Source organism: Larimichthys crocea, chromosome XXI (genome assembly GCF_000972845.2).
Source record: "Larimichthys crocea isolate SSNF chromosome XXI, L_crocea_2.0, whole genome shotgun sequence".
Lineage (NCBI taxonomy): Eukaryota > Metazoa > Chordata > Actinopteri > Sciaenidae > Larimichthys > Larimichthys crocea.
The window spans coordinates 7,924,867-7,941,021 of record NC_040031.1 but is presented as its reverse complement, the minus strand read 5'-3'; the positions used below and the strand labels follow the sequence as shown (position 1 = coordinate 7,941,021).

The following is a 16,155-nucleotide window of genomic DNA, read 5'->3' as shown; positions in this document are numbered from 1 at the left end:
AAAGCCAAAAACAGTTGGTAAGTTTTGTTGTTTGTTGTATAAAAATGCCTCTTTGTATTGAAGAGAGAGAACTATGGACAGACCAAAGCAAGAATATGACTCAGTAGAACATGAAATAATATTTTGGATCATAAATTTCCATATCTAAAATATTTAATAGATAGCTGAATAAAATCCTACAGGTATCACAATTAAGTATCACTGTACGTGCTGTATTCAATTTGTATAAATGATTTTAACATTTTATGAATGTAAAAGTGACTTCTGTAAACAATAGAATGGATGGCAAAATGCCGTCATGACAGCTCCTCGTCCACTTCAGGGAAACTGAAGGTGAATTTATATTTTTAATGTGCTGTTCATAACTTTTACTGAACTGTTACAAAGGTCAAAATGTAACGCCAGCATACCTTCCTGAATTTTAAATTCGACCCTGCTGGAGAAACTTTGAACAGTGGCTCTAGTAGAGTGCAGAGGAACAGATAAGTAGACAGGTCCATAATTCACGGACAGTTATGCTTGCTGTATTTTCTGTTGTCATCAATGAGTCCAAAAATATGGTCTGCGTGGGTGCTGCCAAACCAGTATTCCCACAAAATTAATTAGAGAAGTTATTTCAACGACAACACTGTGGTTCTGTTTTCTCCATGCTTCCTCTGAATTTCTGCCATGGTCACCCAATTAACGCACAAACTGATTGCTGTTTATTATGTTTACAAAAGGCGCTGACAAGTTCACTACACATTTAAAACTTTTATGAAAAATGGGTGAAATCATTAGGGTATACTGTAGTTAGTCATCAGTATGTAGCTTTAGAGCAACTTATGATTCATAATGCATGTTATAATGTGTTATGTAATTGTAAATTATGTATTATAAACATCTGATCTGATCCATATGTAAGGATATATTCATAATAAGCACACCGGTATATATGTCTGTTGATGAGAGTCTGCTGGTGTTTGGTCTTTTGATACAAATCCAGAGCTAACTACTAAGATAAAGTGTTTTATTCATATTAGCTGAAAGCTTCAGTTTCAGTCATTGACAAATATAATAAACTCTTTTCTTTCTTCTTTCTTTCTGTCTCCTCTTACTCTCTACCCCAATCTATCACCCTCCCCACTTCTCGTGCAGTCTTTTTTCTCAGGTTTTCATTTCTCCTCCTCGTCTGTTTCTATGTATGCCACTGTGTACTATGGCTTTTTATTCCTATGTGATGATGAAAAATGTTCGTGTAGGAACAGAAGCCATTTTACACGTGGTGCATGAGCAACATAACAGAAGCATGACAAAAGTGAGCGCTTCTCACTTCCTTCTCGACGGCGCTCCTAGAGACTAACATATGGTTGGATAAATGTAACTGTCTTCTGTTGAATGTTTCCCTGTAGTAAAGATACATTTATGCTCATCTTTCATATGATGAGTGAGCTCATTGAAGTGCTGATCTAAAGACAAAAAAAATGAAGTCAGACTTTGTTGTGTGTGCACCTGTTTTTGCCTCCAGGCACAAGCAGCTTCCACTGCTTGCAGTGTTTGATGCATGTGGTGACAGCTGCAGTCCGCAGGGATGGAAGTTGGAACATTTGCAAAACATGTCATGAACAAAAGAAGAAGAGAGCAAGGAGAGACCAATACAGATCTTTAATAACCAACTATAAAAGAGGCACTTAGTGAACCACTTTACAACTTGCAAGAGGCACTGCACATCCCTTACTTCTCACTCTGATTCTTTTGCACATTATTAAAATAAAACTTTGACATAAAGCATTACACCAAACAATAATCTACCTACAATATTATACAATATAAGATACATACAGTATAAACAAGATAAAGCACCTTTGTTGTCCTAGTAAATACTATTCATAATTAAACATTTGGAGTTACAGACACAGATGATTGAGTTTGTGATTTGTGTGTGGTATTATCAGTGCATGGGAAGAACTCTGAATACAGATCTTGGGACTGTGTCCTTGTATGCACCTCAGTTTGTAGAGATGAAGCTTTCCTAATTTTCTATCAGCCTACATAAGTACTTGGATGGTTTACACAATATCTTTAATACACTACAAAGAACCAGTAAAAACATGTGGATGAATGTACTGTAACTGCTACATGTTCCCTTCTGAGGACATTCACATTACAATAAAAACACAATGTAGCACCAGGTAATATTTATACAAAAGGCTAATATGATGAATGTCAATGCAGTACAGTAAAGTTAAAAAATATGACAAAATGAATACGTTGGAAGCATGTACAAAAGGTGCACAGACAATAGTCCAGGTCAGTTATGATGTCATTTGGTCCTTTTGCAAAAAGGCTGATAAGATCATATTATGAATGCAAAATGAACATGCATTTCTTAGAAGATAATATTTTACTGTATTTTCAAGTATTCTTTTTTTCTTTCCTTTAGTTAAATGAAATATAATCTCTGAAATCGATAATATCCAACAAAGGAAAAGTAGAAAAAAAGTCCAATGATTTTCCCAACTAGCATCATTTTTGAACCAAAAATCATATCTGCTGTTTGTCCTCACATTTGTGTAATAAAAACACATGTACAAAGAAGACATAAAGTGACTACGTAAGTATTTAAAGATAGCAATTCACAGAAAAGAGCTGTGCAATCTCATTCACCATAATGAATTGTCTTAAACATTTATAACTGTGAAATTTACAGTCCCTTTTTCACAGATCCATCACGCCCAAACTCAGTTAATAGATTCTGATGTGTCCTTCCGTAAAGGAATCTTAAAGCTTGTGAGTTTTTGGCCAAACAGCTGGCTTAGGAGGTGGTTCTGTGACTCAGCTGTCCGGTAGGAATGGCTCTCCATTGACCTAACCCCCATCTTTGGCCTAGATTTATTCAATGAATTGTTCATGGGAACTGAAGACACTTTAGAAATAGGGGGATGCAAAGAGCGCCCCAGAGGTCCCTTTTTGGCTTTGTAATCACCATTAAGAGGAGTCACAATCTCAGGTTTCTTTTGTGTACAGCTATCAAGCAAGTTTCTTTTCGACTGCAAACTCATATTTGAAGTCTTGCACTTCGAAACGATTTTGTTGCTAACAACGTCGTCCCGTACTGAGGACAACACTGGGTAGTCATTGGGTCCATCTGACTTTCTTTGCAGAGAGGGATTTGCACATTTGCTGGGGCGAAATTTCTTTTTTGCCCTAGAGTCAACACCATAGTTCTCTTGTGTGGCTGGAAAGGAAACCTTTTGCAGGCTGTGGGGGGATTTCATGTCTTTCCTCTTCTTCTGTGGTCTGACAGATTCTTTGTCCTCATTGAGGGAAACTTTGGAGTGGAGGACCGACGTGGATTCTGTAGCCTTCGTGCTGCTGGTTGTAGTGGTGTTTTTAGTATTGTCAGTTGTTTTGGCTGGGGAATCTTTGTCTTTCATCTGACTGCTACTTTCCTGCTCAGCGCCGTGTGATAAAGTCGGCTGTTTGCTGTCATTATTTGAAGCTTTCGACGTGTGATGCCACTGCTCATCATCCCCCTGTTGTTCCACCACATCAGCAGCTAATTCATGCTTTGCTGACTCAGGTGTCTTTGAAATTATTTGATTTTCTCTCAGGCTGACAAAAGAGTCCTCACTAGGTGGTAGCGAATCTGTTTTTTCTTCATTCTCAGTTGTGTCACCTTCAGCAGAGCCTTCCTTAACCTTAACAATCTCATCCCCCGAACAGCTACTCTCTTTAGACACCGACCATGATGCTGTCTCTGCTCTAATACAGACTGACTCATTCTCCTCTTTCACATCACACGGTTCAGTAATTGGTTTTCCATTACCCTCGTTATCAAAAATAGGTGAGGTGCTTGGATCAATTTCCTCTTTCTTGGGTGTTGTGGACTCTGTGCCCATATGAATACATTTCTCCAGCTCTACAAGTAGTTCAGAGTAGTCTTCAGCAATGTCTTCAGTCTTCACGTTCGTATTGTTTGTGTTATTGTGGTATTCATTTGCGATGGTCTGTGTGGAGTCGTCTGCAGTGGACACAGAAGGTTTTGAAGACTGTGTTTCAGAGTTTTGACTTAAGTGCAGTGAGCTTACGCTGGCAATGCCGCTGTCTGAGCTATTTTCCTGCAGACTGTCAGAGAGAATTCTCCTCTTCTTACTTGCAGGCGAATCACATTCATCTTCTTTGGACGTTGATGCTTTGACAGGTCTGAGAACACCTCGGAATTTAAAAATCTTGTTCCCCTCTGACAGATGCTTTTCCATGTGACGATCAAACTGTTCCTTCTTAGAGAAGGTATAGTTACAGGTGCTGCAGATGAAGGATTTTTTAATCACATGCATGACATCAGCACAAAGCTCACAGGTGTAGAGGGTGGTGTGTTTTGAATCCAGCTCATCCACCTCCTCATGTGCCCTCTTCAGATGGCCTTTAAGTTCTTGGGCCTCCTGATAAGAGACAGGGCATTTGTGACACAGGAAAATCTTTTCTAAATTGTGAACCACTAAATGTCTCTGGAGCTTAAATGGTTTAGGGAATTGTTTTCCACAATGGTGGCAGTCTCTTGAGGGGTCTTTACAGTTGGGATGCATCTCCACACTTTTAGGTGTCTCTGTTTTGTGGAGGACCTCAAGTGGAGTTAATGTGCTCTGTTTCCCACCTGTTCCACTGCTGCTTTTTGTTCTGTGAACTTTCGGCTCAACCCCCTCAGAGGTTTTCCCCTCTCCCACAGTGCTGTCTGCAGCTTTTTCCTGTTCTTTAGTGGCTTTGCTGGACTCTCTGTTGGTTTTGCTGGGGCGGTGCTGCATGATCGAGGTGATAAAGTTCTTCACGGCTGTCTCCTGCATGAAGCAGCCTGGAATACCTAACATGGAACCTTGTGTCTGACCTCTCCGGGCAAACTGAGTGGCATGTTCTCGTAAATGTTCATTGTACATCCACACATCTGATATCTCCTTCAAGCACATTCCACAGGTCCAGATACCTGTCTTGTTCTTGGCATGTTTCTCCCTCAGATGGTCTCTCAGTTGCTCCCTGGAGCTAAACTTACGCTGGACACACATGTAGCAGGTTGGAGGTGGAGATGGGTTGTGGGAAAGTTTGTGAAAGTTCAATTCCCCTAGGGTGAGAAACCAAGTAAAGCAGACTTTGCACTTGTACTGCTTATCTTTGACCTTTATTCGTCCATCTTGTCGTTTCCTGCCTCGGCGCTCAATTACTTTCTTGGACTTTTCATCATCTCTGTTCTCCATGTCAACAGTGGCAATAGGAGGAGCCACTGAAATATCTTTATTAGAGTCAAAGAACTGAATCTCAGGAAGTTGAAATGTGGTGTTGATGTTCTGGATGTCAATGCTGTGAAAGGTTGGGACACTCTCTGTGACACATGGCTCTACAGTGTAGGGGGCAGAGGGCAGGGGCAGAGGACATGGTGCAGTTGGCACTTCTGCTGTGCAGGTACTGGGGTTAGAGGTCACCATCGAGCCTGCATCAAAGCTATCAAACTCACTGGAGCAGCTCCGTTCAATTGTAGATTTATCAATAGTGCTCTCGAGTGGATTCAAGAGGCTGTTGCCAAGCTCATTAATATTCTCATGGACATCATGCTGATCACTGTGTTTAACATCAGACAATGGCTTAGCATCAGCCTTTAATGTGCTGTTGTGGCACATATTCAACATGATGGCATCATCAATAGATATTGTTTCATATTCACAGTGGTTAGCCTGATTGTCAGTGAATGCCTGCTCTGCTTGGTTTTCCATGAACTGATCTTTATTTTGCATGAATGTTTCGGAAGGAGGGAAGTCCTGAGTCACATTTGAATCTGGCGATAGCTTCTGTCTTTTGTTTCTTTTGCTGTACACCCTCGGGCACTTTTTCCTTTTTGCTTCCTCATCTCTGGGGAAGAGCTGTGAGAATGTGGTGTCATCATCAAGCAAGGCCTCCAGCTCGGGACTTAAGCCTGGAGGACTGAGAGAGGAAGAATTCAAACAGGAGAGAGGATGTATCTCATCTGGAGGGCCACTGTTTTTCTCACATTTTATCTCGACTGCAACTTTTCTGAGAATCTCCTGGGCAAGGCTCTCTTCTGATCCATTCTGTTCACACATCTCTTCCACAGCGCATAGAGTCTTTATAGACTCATCACATTCTATGATTATATCCTTGTGTACAGATATAGCACTTTCAACATTTTTATCTGTACCTACTTCCCCATTTGCCATCTCTGTCATGCTTGTACATTTCATTTCTTCCGTATCAGTGGTTTGATTTAGCTCCACAGTTTCATTAGGTACATTTATCTCTTTTGTTGGAGATTGGGATGTGTTGTCAAAGCCAGACTTTGAAGTGCCATGGTGAGGAAATTTCTCTGTTCCAGAAACAGTTCTTTGGCTGATTTTCACCTGGTCCTCTGGACATTTGCGGTGCTCTTGTAGTACACTGCTTTTGAATTCAGGAGTTATAGCTTGAAGTATGTCAGTTTTTAAGATATTCAGAAGCTCATCAGAGAAAGGGTCGGGCTTTATGTTCACCTCACTGTTTTTATTTTTTCTAGCTTTGTTGTTCTTCTTTGCTTTTGTTGGCAGCAGAGGACTTTGATGGCTTATTCCATCCACTGCCACTGTACTTGTCTCAGTTGCCATTTCCTCCAGGACTGACTCAATCTCTCCTGCTTTAGATATGAAAGAGCTACTTGTCTCGGGCAGCCCATCTATTTTTGTTGAGTAGCAAGACTGTGAATCATCTTTATGTTCTTTCTCTGTGGTGTGTGATGCTTCATCAATAAGCATAGGCCCCTGATGGCTTGATGCTGTGCTCTGCGGACCAATGTGTTTTTCAGCTCTGACCAAATGCTTCATGGCCTTATGTCTCTTTAACCCTGGCACAGTCCTGAAACACATGAGGCAGATTTCACAAAGCACTTTCCCCTGTTGAGCATTGTTCTGTGTCTTTTTTTGTGATATTTCTTTGTGTACTTGGTGCGTTGTTGAACACTGGCCAGTCTCTATTGTTGGTTGCTTCTCTGAACGGTCTGGTGGAAGAGGCATTTGTTCATTTTCACAGATGATAAGTGGCTTAGGAGTGGGCGGACCATCTGAAATCTTTTTTCTGATGAGTGTACCGTCCTCAGAAGAAGCCTTATGAGAATCTAAATTCTCTGGTTCAACCTTTCTCAGCAGGTCCACATGAATATTCAAATGCTCAACGGGGCCAATTGGATCATGGCAAACCTTTAGGTCTGTCTTTAAGTTATCAGCTGAGGATTCTTTGCTTTTGATGTCAGGTGTGAGACCCAATGAGAAACATGTGAACTTCATGCTCTGCTGAAGGACCAGTGGTTCGTCCGGTATATTCAGTTCAGCTGCAGGGTCTGTCAGTGTTACCGCTGTGTCAGTGTCTATTTCAGTTTTGTTGAAAATCAGTGCAGGGTTAACGCTCAGGTCACATGGTCCACAGTTATCTCTGGGACTCTGCTTGATGTCTGTAGTCTCTTCAGGCTTACTGGCAGGTGAAATTGGTATGTAGTCATACTGATTCAGTTGTGGAGGTTCATCTGAAGTGCTGTTGTAGTTGAGAGGACTGAGTTTGAAATCATACACTGGATCACTCTTTTCAAGGCCAGACGATACTTCTGGTGGTGCTGCTGTGCTGGTCGCAGGAAGTGGAGAGGGAATGGTGGTTTCAGAGCTGGGGATTTTACACACTATCATTCCCAAGTTCAGGGCAGGTGGACTTAGCTCAGAATACTCCAACACGGCTGTTGTGCTCAGCTGTTCATCACTGTTTAAAGTCTCTTTGACATTGTGGTTTTCTTCTTTACTTATGGGGGATTTCATATTCTGAACTGAGCCTTGGTTAACAGATGTGTTATTACATTTGCTTTGTGACTGACATGAATCCTCTTCTATGTCCCATTTCTGCATAGATGTTTGATGAGATGTTGGTAAAAGAGGACTGGTCGGTGGATCACTGTGTAGAAAAAGACAGTGGCTTTCTTCCACTTCCTCTCTACACGGTGAGTTTTGGTGACTTGCCATGAAATCAAGAGGAAGATCTTCCTTGATGTCCTGAACATTTAAAATCTCTTCTTGTTTCTGAATGGTGTCAAAGGCAAGACCTGTTTCACATTTTAATGAGTCATTCAATGGAGCAACTTTACAGGAATCACTGTCCATGATGTTTTCAGACTGGGAAAGAATCAAACAATTATTTTGTCCTTCAATGGACTGGATGTCTTGAGTGGGTGAGCAGTGATCCGTCCTCTCTGTTTTTGTTTCCACCAGTATTGGACTGCAGGGCTTGTCTGTGGTGATCTCCACTGACATATCAGTTATTGGACTTGTACTGTAAGTTGCAACAGGGCTGCAGTTTTGAGAGGGAGATAGTCCAATCAAATGATCCTCTTCTGCTGTTTCAACAGTTATTTCTTCGATTACACTGTCTGAGCTCTCCACTTTCAATTCACCAGCATGGGATGAACAAATGTCTCCAGAATGATCATGGTTATCAGTGGATTGTTCTTTGAGTGCTGCTTTAATCACATCCTGAATCTTCTCGTCAATGAGTACATTGGTGCCAGGAAGAGCTGGTGATAAAGGATGGCTAACAGATTCACCAGTGATTCCCTTCACTGCCTCTGCTTCCTCATAGCCGTCTGTGGTCAAATGTCCTGGACCGTCACTACTGTTTTTAAGTAACTGATTCACATTGTGTGCTGCAATGCTTTTCCCACTGGACTCCTCAACCACATATGGGTCATGTGTACCCACACTTAAGCAGTGAGCAGACTCAATCAAATTACTATTCTCAGCAATATCCTCCTCTGATGTGACTTTAGTCTCAACCTTGCTATCATTGTTTTCTGTGGGCTCACTTGGCTGCAATGAAATTGGATGGTTTCCATCGACTGTGGGGTTAGTGCTGTTAGAGAGAGATGGCTGTGACTCATTCACAATGAATTCAATATCATCCTTCCGCTCATTGATATTTGGAGGCGATAATATATTCTCCTTCCCAGTAATTGCTTCCTTTTCACTGTGATCTTCTCTCTGAACTGCATCAGTTGCCTGACATTCAATCTCTTGATGTTGTTGACTCATGAGAGAAGTGACATTCGGCTCCTTGTGTTCTGATATAATCGGTTCTTTTTTGAATATAGAGTCTGATATTACCTCCAGGCTTTTCATGAGGTTTTCTGTATATCTCTTCTGTTCTAAAATCTCCTCCTTTGTTTCTACATGAGCCTCTTTTTCAGCATTTCTCTCCTCTGATTTGTGGTTGTGTTGAAGCTTTGGCTGTTCAATATGTGATGCTGTTGTGATCAAAGCTGGTGCAACTTCTTCTTTTTCAGTAAAATGTTCAAGTGTCCCTGGTTCATTGTGGATGGGAGTGTGGGGACTGTGGTGTCCACCTATTAGCTCAAACTGGAATGGACTGGCCCATGGTTCGGTGAAAGGCTCTGAGGGCAAACTGGTCACTGGTACATCTATGGTTTGTACAGGACACCTCACATCTAGACCAGTGCTTTCACTTCCTGACTCATCACCCAGACGTAAAGGTGAAAATTTGCTCATTTGCAGCTGCTTGGGGACATCCTGAGCTACTAACGGTGGACTTTCCATCTTAGTTGTCTGCAGCTGGTTTTCAAGCTCATTCACTATTCTTTTTATCTCTAGCTCATCCTCTGATGCACAGCTGTTGAGATTTGCACTGTAGTCAATTATTTTTTCTGGCAGAGACAAAGGAACGTGATTGTAATCTGGTTTCTTTTCATTTGATTTCTCAGTGTTGCCTTTGTACTGAGATATCTCGTCTGGTAGCACAGGGCTAACAATAAGGTTCCAATCTCTTTGTTCCAGAAATGGAGAGAATGACGACACAAACTCTTCCTTTTTATCAGCTGTGTTCTCTATTGAATGGAAACCCTCTTTCTGAATTGGCATATCTGAGTAAAGGCCACTGTCAAATCCTGTGAGATCCCCGAACATTGAAGAGGTGTCAAATGAAAGCGGGGATTTCATGAGTCCTTGTTCCTGATCCAGCGGGTAGGGCATGAGGTGAAGTGTGCCTTTTTGTATCAATGGGCCTTGGCTTTCAGTTGGAGATAGGCATACCTCATCTATCAATGAGGTGCAAAGAGATGCAGGCTTGTGTGTGTCTAGGTCATTGACTAATGAAATAGGCTCTTTCACCATGCAGACACTGTCACGTTTTTCAAATGTGGTACTGTCTGATAGTTCTGGCTTTGTGGCTTGGGACTCCTCTCTTTTTTTGCCCTTTGTGTTTTTGTCAATATTGAAAATTGTTTCTTTGTTGATCGTGGGCGACTGTGAATCAAACTGTGGTGGCTTGTTATCTGGACTGCTACACTGTGTTGGTTCTTCTTTGGGGCACAGATTGTCTGTTCTCTGTAGGGCGTTTCTGTCTGAACAGACTGTGTTGCCAGTTTCTTTTCTGGGAGACACTAGCCTCCCTCTTGATTTTGCATGAGAGCTTCTTGTTTTTTCAGAGTTTTTGTTTGTGTCTTTTGCTTTTTGTGAGAATGACACTAGATCAGAGACTTCTGAAATTAAATGATTCTTCTTTGGATCCTCTGTACTGTCTTTGTTATCAGAAAGAATGGCTTTGTCAGTATTATACTTCTTGACAGATTTAGTGAATGTCAGTGCTAGTGTGCTGGAGTCTTTACATAACTTCTGTGGGGAGGACCTTTCATAGGTCTTCCGCTCTGGAGACTCTTTCTTTTTGATGTCTGTCTTCTTCTCACAGTCTGAGTCAGTGCGGTCAGTGCTTTTGGGGCTGTTGATACTATCACTTGAAACACTCACAGATGTGCTGAGTTCACTGCTTGTGGATGACCTGCTACCCCTCCTCCTGAGTCTTTGGTGAGAACCACGTTTCTCAGGCGAGAGAGAGACCTCCTCGCTTTTTTTCACCTCAAAACACTCCTTCGACTCATGTCTCCATGCTGCCTGGTCTCTCTCACTCCTTGCTCGCCATTTGCACTCTTTAGTGTATGTGTATTTACACCGACTGCTTTGATTGAGCCGGCCTTGGCTGGCTATCTTTACAGGCTCACATTCATCATCTGAGTCCGAGACATAGTCGTATTCTCCAAATGCGGGATTCTGTACAGTGGGAGTCAGTCTCTCCATCACTAAGGAAAACTGGAGGTTTTTGGTACCTTTAACGTGAAGCTTATGGAGCTTATTTTTCTGCTGAACTATTTTGTGAATAAGTTCTTTGCTCCAGGTGCCCCCTCCAGTGCTTTTCCTTTTGCTCTCTTTCACTGCAGTTCTTAAGGTTGGAGATGTGGAAGCCTGTGAGGGCGTTGACCCTCGGAGTGCAGAGCTGTCCTGAAAGCTTTTAACACCGCAATGCTCAGAAAACTTGCTGGATAAGAGAAATCTTTGTGTACTTGTGTTTTCATCCTCACTATTGCACAGTTTTCTTGCCTCTTTCACTTTGTTTTCTTGTTGCCTTGTCTTCTCCCTTGAGGCAATTCTTGAATTTTTATTAGAGACTTCTTTTATTATGTTAATTTTCTCATCTTGTTCCAAATTCAGAGATACTTTCTCAAGTTTGCTTTCTGTGTGCTGTTTTTCTGTCTCAGGGCTCTCAACATCAGAGTCATAAAAATACTTTCCTTGTGTGAAAGACCTATCATCATCTGCTGCTTGTTTATTTTTGGTCTCAAAGACCAGGGATTCTTTGGTTTTCAGACATTGTTTGTTCGACGTTGCTTTAACAGTGGTGAGGTCATCATCAGCAAATGCATCAATAAAGCTACTGTCTATCTCTGCATTGTCTGACTGATATCCATTCAAGGCTTCTGTGATTAGGCTGTCTAATTTGGCATCCTCCATTTCCAGCTCAGGGAGAGGGACAGGGAGATTGCTGTGACCAGAGAACAAGTTGAGTTTCATTGGATCATCCTTGTTGTCTCCTTTTGTTTCACTATCCGATATCAGTTCTCCATTTTTATTGAGACCCAACAGAGATAGGTGAAGGTCAGATGGGCACCTTGACATCGAAACATTGGAAACAGATGACACAGCTTTTGCTGGTTCTGCATGAAACTTTCTGCTGTCCTCCATCTTTGATATGTCTTTGAGGTCATTTTGTGGAAATGCATGCTGAGCACAGTATTGCTTATGGCCTAGAAATGAAGCCAGGTTGTTGAAATTCTGATCACACTGCTTGCATGTCAGAAGCACATCTAACTGGTCAAGATTGGCTGTGGCTAACGAGGTTGCTAACAGCTGATGTGCAGAGTACGGTGGTGGTGGCTGGTGATGCTCCACCCCAAAACTGTCCATGTAACCTTTGTTTCCATCCATAGTAGTAGACTTTGGATGTGTGCTGTTTTGCAGGTAGCTCATCATGTCATCTTTGGCTCTGTCTGGTGCATAAGGAAGGTTTCGTGGAGCATCAGAGTGAAATTGGTGAGGGTGAGAGCTCATGTGATCTGACGGTAACTGCGTTTTGGCTGGTGGCTGGTGGTAAAATGGGTGAGGGGTTGCTGACTTTGACATTTGACTGTCCTCTGAACTGATGTTAACAGGACTGGTGGATGCTGGAGAGAGGGAAGAGCAGGTACTACTAGATGCAGGGTTATGAACTGGTGAGGGCAAAGGAGATTCATAAGGTGACACCATCATAAGTCCCATAGGTGGGACCTGTAATGGAGGATAGCTATAGTTTCTGGATGATGACGCTGGAAGAGACTGGTTGAGTCCAAAATATACTGCCTTATTTTTGGATTCACATACTTGTGCATGGCTCATCTCTACCTTAAAGGTCGAGACCGTATTACCGCTATGTTTTACAGTCTCTTGTCTGTGGTTTGAAAACCCATCACTAGTTCTGCTGTTCTGAAATGAGCTGGGATTTTTCAGGGAGTTATGTTTATGTGACTTACTATCATCTTGCCAGTCAGAGGGGGAAACCATGTAGGCCATTTTTTGACTGCTTATTTGTCTAGATAACTCGATTCTGTTCTGGTTTGACATGGCAGAGGTTGGACGTATCTGATGCCAGGGCATTCTGCTATTTTTAGATGAATTTGGCCTTTGGTCAAGTGCCGGCTGGTTCTGAAAGTGATACTTGTCATTCATATCGGTATACTGAATTGCGTTTTGATCAGCTGATGAATATGATTTATTCGGCCCCTCCCATGAGTGTGGTAACCTATTTAGCACCTTATTGTTGATGTTTTTATCAAAGGGCATTGAGCCTGTGTGAACGTTATTAACTGGAGGACTGTTAAATGTTTTGTTGGGAAAGTGCATTTGGGAGCCTGGACCTTGTGAAATATTTCTTGCATGGTGCACATTTCCTTGAATGAGTGTTCTTTGGTTGGCAGCTGTGTCTTTGGGGTGACAGTTTCTCTTATTTCCCGAGGTGATGGCTGAATCTCTACTTTCTGCCTGTCCAATGTCTGTGCTCTCAGGCAGGGCAGCCTTCCCTTGCTCTGACTGCTGTGAGCTGGAGCCAGTGCTGTCACTGCTGGCTGAGTCCTCACTCAGATTCCTAGGACACTGGATGGAGGATGGTACCCCTTGAATAAACTGAGACTGTGGGGGTTGAGGATAAGAGTTTCTGTCCTCTGGCTGCTGTTCATTACTGAACTGAGTACTGTTCTGAGCCATGTTTTGCCCTTCTCCAGGCGTAAAGGAAAACGAGTTGTGGGTCACATGAACAGAACCTAGAGAGGAGTCTGTAAAGTCTTGAGATTGTGGGTTCTGTTCACAGGGAAATGAGTCAGAAGTTGATTCTTCCAGAAAATGATATCCATATTGAAATGGACCAGGCACAAAGCCACTAGCCTTATTAGCTTCTGTAAGGGCAGTGGATTTTTGTGATGACACCCCATAGTTAGCACCATTAAAAGTCCTTTCAGGAGACTGCCATGTATTGGAGCCATTCAGCTGAAAGTCAGCCAGGATCAGCTGGCTGCTAGGCTGTGTGGTGTTGTTATCCATTGAGACAGGCTGCTGCTGCTGTGACAGGGGTGGATGTTGGTGGGATGATGTTCCACTTGAGGAAACCAGTGCCTGTGAGGTATAGCTTGGGGAGGTAAGGTTAGAGGGGGCCTCCTGGAAACAGCGGCTATAGTTGAGCTCTTCTTGCTGTAGTTCGGCCTCTCTCTCTGGTATACTGGGAACGTGGAATCTGTAGCTGCCCGAGACTGGGCCACGACTGGCCTCCAACTTCTTGGGTGGCGAAACCTTTTGCTGTGGATAGGCAATACCAATGGTCGGGTTGGAGCGTGGATTTGTAATGCTAAGTCTGTACAGCTGCTGCGGGTTGCCGCGCTCTGTCTTTCCTGACCGTTTTCCCTTCTCTCGGCTGCGTCCCTTCCCACTTGGAGACTGGGGGCTGCCTTTGCCAGTCGACCAAGTCCTGTCAGTGGCAAACTTTGATCGGTTCTGCAGGGACCTGAAGTCAATCTTCCCTGCCTGCTGTGGCCGTATGACAGCCTCACGCTGCTGAGGAAAGTCCCTTTCCTTCTCTAGTTTTTCAACTTTGGCCCCTCTGCTGCTGGCTCTGGCCTCAGTGCTTGTGCTTGAAAAGTGCTCTGAAGACTCCTTTGTGGTTTTGTCACTCTGCTGTTCCGGTGCCGTCCCCTCATCCTGCAGTTTGGACTCAGCATCCAGCTCTTTGACAGCATGCATTCGCTGAGTCTCTCCTGCCATGGTGCACAATGCGTGCTGTGAAGGCCTGGTCCTCAGAAGTGCTATCTGGGAGACAGGGGCATCGTCTTCTGGGTAGTATGAATCAGTAAATGTCCAGTGGCAGGAACTGCAGGGACAGGGCAGCTCGCTGCAGGCTCATCTCTTCACTTCCATTGTGAAACGTTGATCTGGCACCAAAGCAAAGCAGAACTGGAAGGAAAAGAAAATAGAGAAGGTGAGATGACGGTAAATAATTTGAATGATTATATTATGTGCTTTTTAAAGTAAAATTGTTAAAAATACTGTCCAAATATGCAAGCAAAGCAATAAACACCATTAATAATTGAACAGAATTATGTATCTATGATTATCTATAATTATGTAAATCATTCTTTGTTCATGTTTTAGTCCAGGTATTAGTATGGAAAACAGAAATGTGAGAAATCTGTACATGAACGTTTTATTAAAAGGAATGTTACTGAAGATGACTTTTAAAATAAACAATTCAAACATCTATGTTCATGTGTAAGATCAAGCAGAATTACAATATTCCTAGTTTCCAGCAGAGAGCACTATTGCAGCATTTCACAGAGATGCTGCACAAAGAAGCAGTGTAATCAATAGAGAAAAAGTTTGTCCCTGCCAAACTCCAATACTTCAAGTATTGGAGATACTACTAACACTTAAATTCCTTATTCCAAACAACAATAAAAATACATTTCAAACAAGTTAATTCAATTTGATCTGAGTGTTGGATTCCTGCTTTACGACAGCAGATTGATGGCTGTGCAAGTATCACAGTCAAAATTCTCTATATAAACAATCACACAAAGAAACCAGTTTGGTCTTGAAATGATGAACCTCACTATAGTACTGAGGATGAGAAAAATACGGTACATGGATCCAAAAAAGAACTGCCAGCAAATGAATCACAGACTCCTTAAGAGCAAAGACACAATGCCACAGTGTTCTATTGCTACAGAAGGCTACAGGTTTAGATCATGGAGGAATATCAGGGATTAGTCAGTCAGCTATTAGACAGTGAGAACTTCGGGCACACTGACATTTGCTGCCTTTCCTCAGGCACCCCAGACACAGCTTCTCATGTCCCAGTTTACTTTGGCCCTCCACTGCCTCTGCCTCGTTTGAGGTCAGACCAGATGAAATTTTGAGTTAGCACCAAAATGTAATTTCTAGGCCTGGTAACCAAGCTTCCATCTCACCTTCTTGTCTGCTCCCCCAGCTATTACCAAAGCCAATGTTGGGGGTGGCCAACAGTTTGCAGAGAACACCATTTAGCAAAAGGATTTGGTTCAAGCCTCTGTTTTGGCTACCATCTACACTGCTAAAATGACCTTGAGCAAGAGACATTCCTGGCAGTTCTTATGGTTTTCTTACGAGGGTCTTAACCTGGGAGGAGTGAGTAAAAACTGTACAACTACACTGCAGCATTGCTTTATGAATATGACACATGGGAGCTTTGCATTGGGTCTCTGCA

The 16,155-nt window shown here is 42.5% G+C and overlaps 1 protein-coding gene across 3 annotated transcripts in view; it reads right to left on the bottom strand.

Moving 5' to 3' along the window:
- Positions 1 to 1,625: 1,625 nt before the first annotated feature.
- The window catches only part of znf469 (zinc finger protein 469), a 181,954-nt gene continuing 167,424 nt past the window's right edge, over positions 1,626 to 16,155 (bottom strand). For all 3 annotated transcript variants that reach the window (XM_019278974.2, XM_027272918.1, XM_027272919.1), the window contains one exon: positions 1,626 to 14,867. In XM_019278974.2, coding sequence (XP_019134519.2) covers positions 2,721 to 14,678 — 11,958 coding nt within the window. In that variant the 5' untranslated portion in view covers positions 14,679 to 14,867 and the 3' untranslated portion in view covers positions 1,626 to 2,720. The remainder of the gene's footprint in view (positions 14,868 to 16,155) is intronic.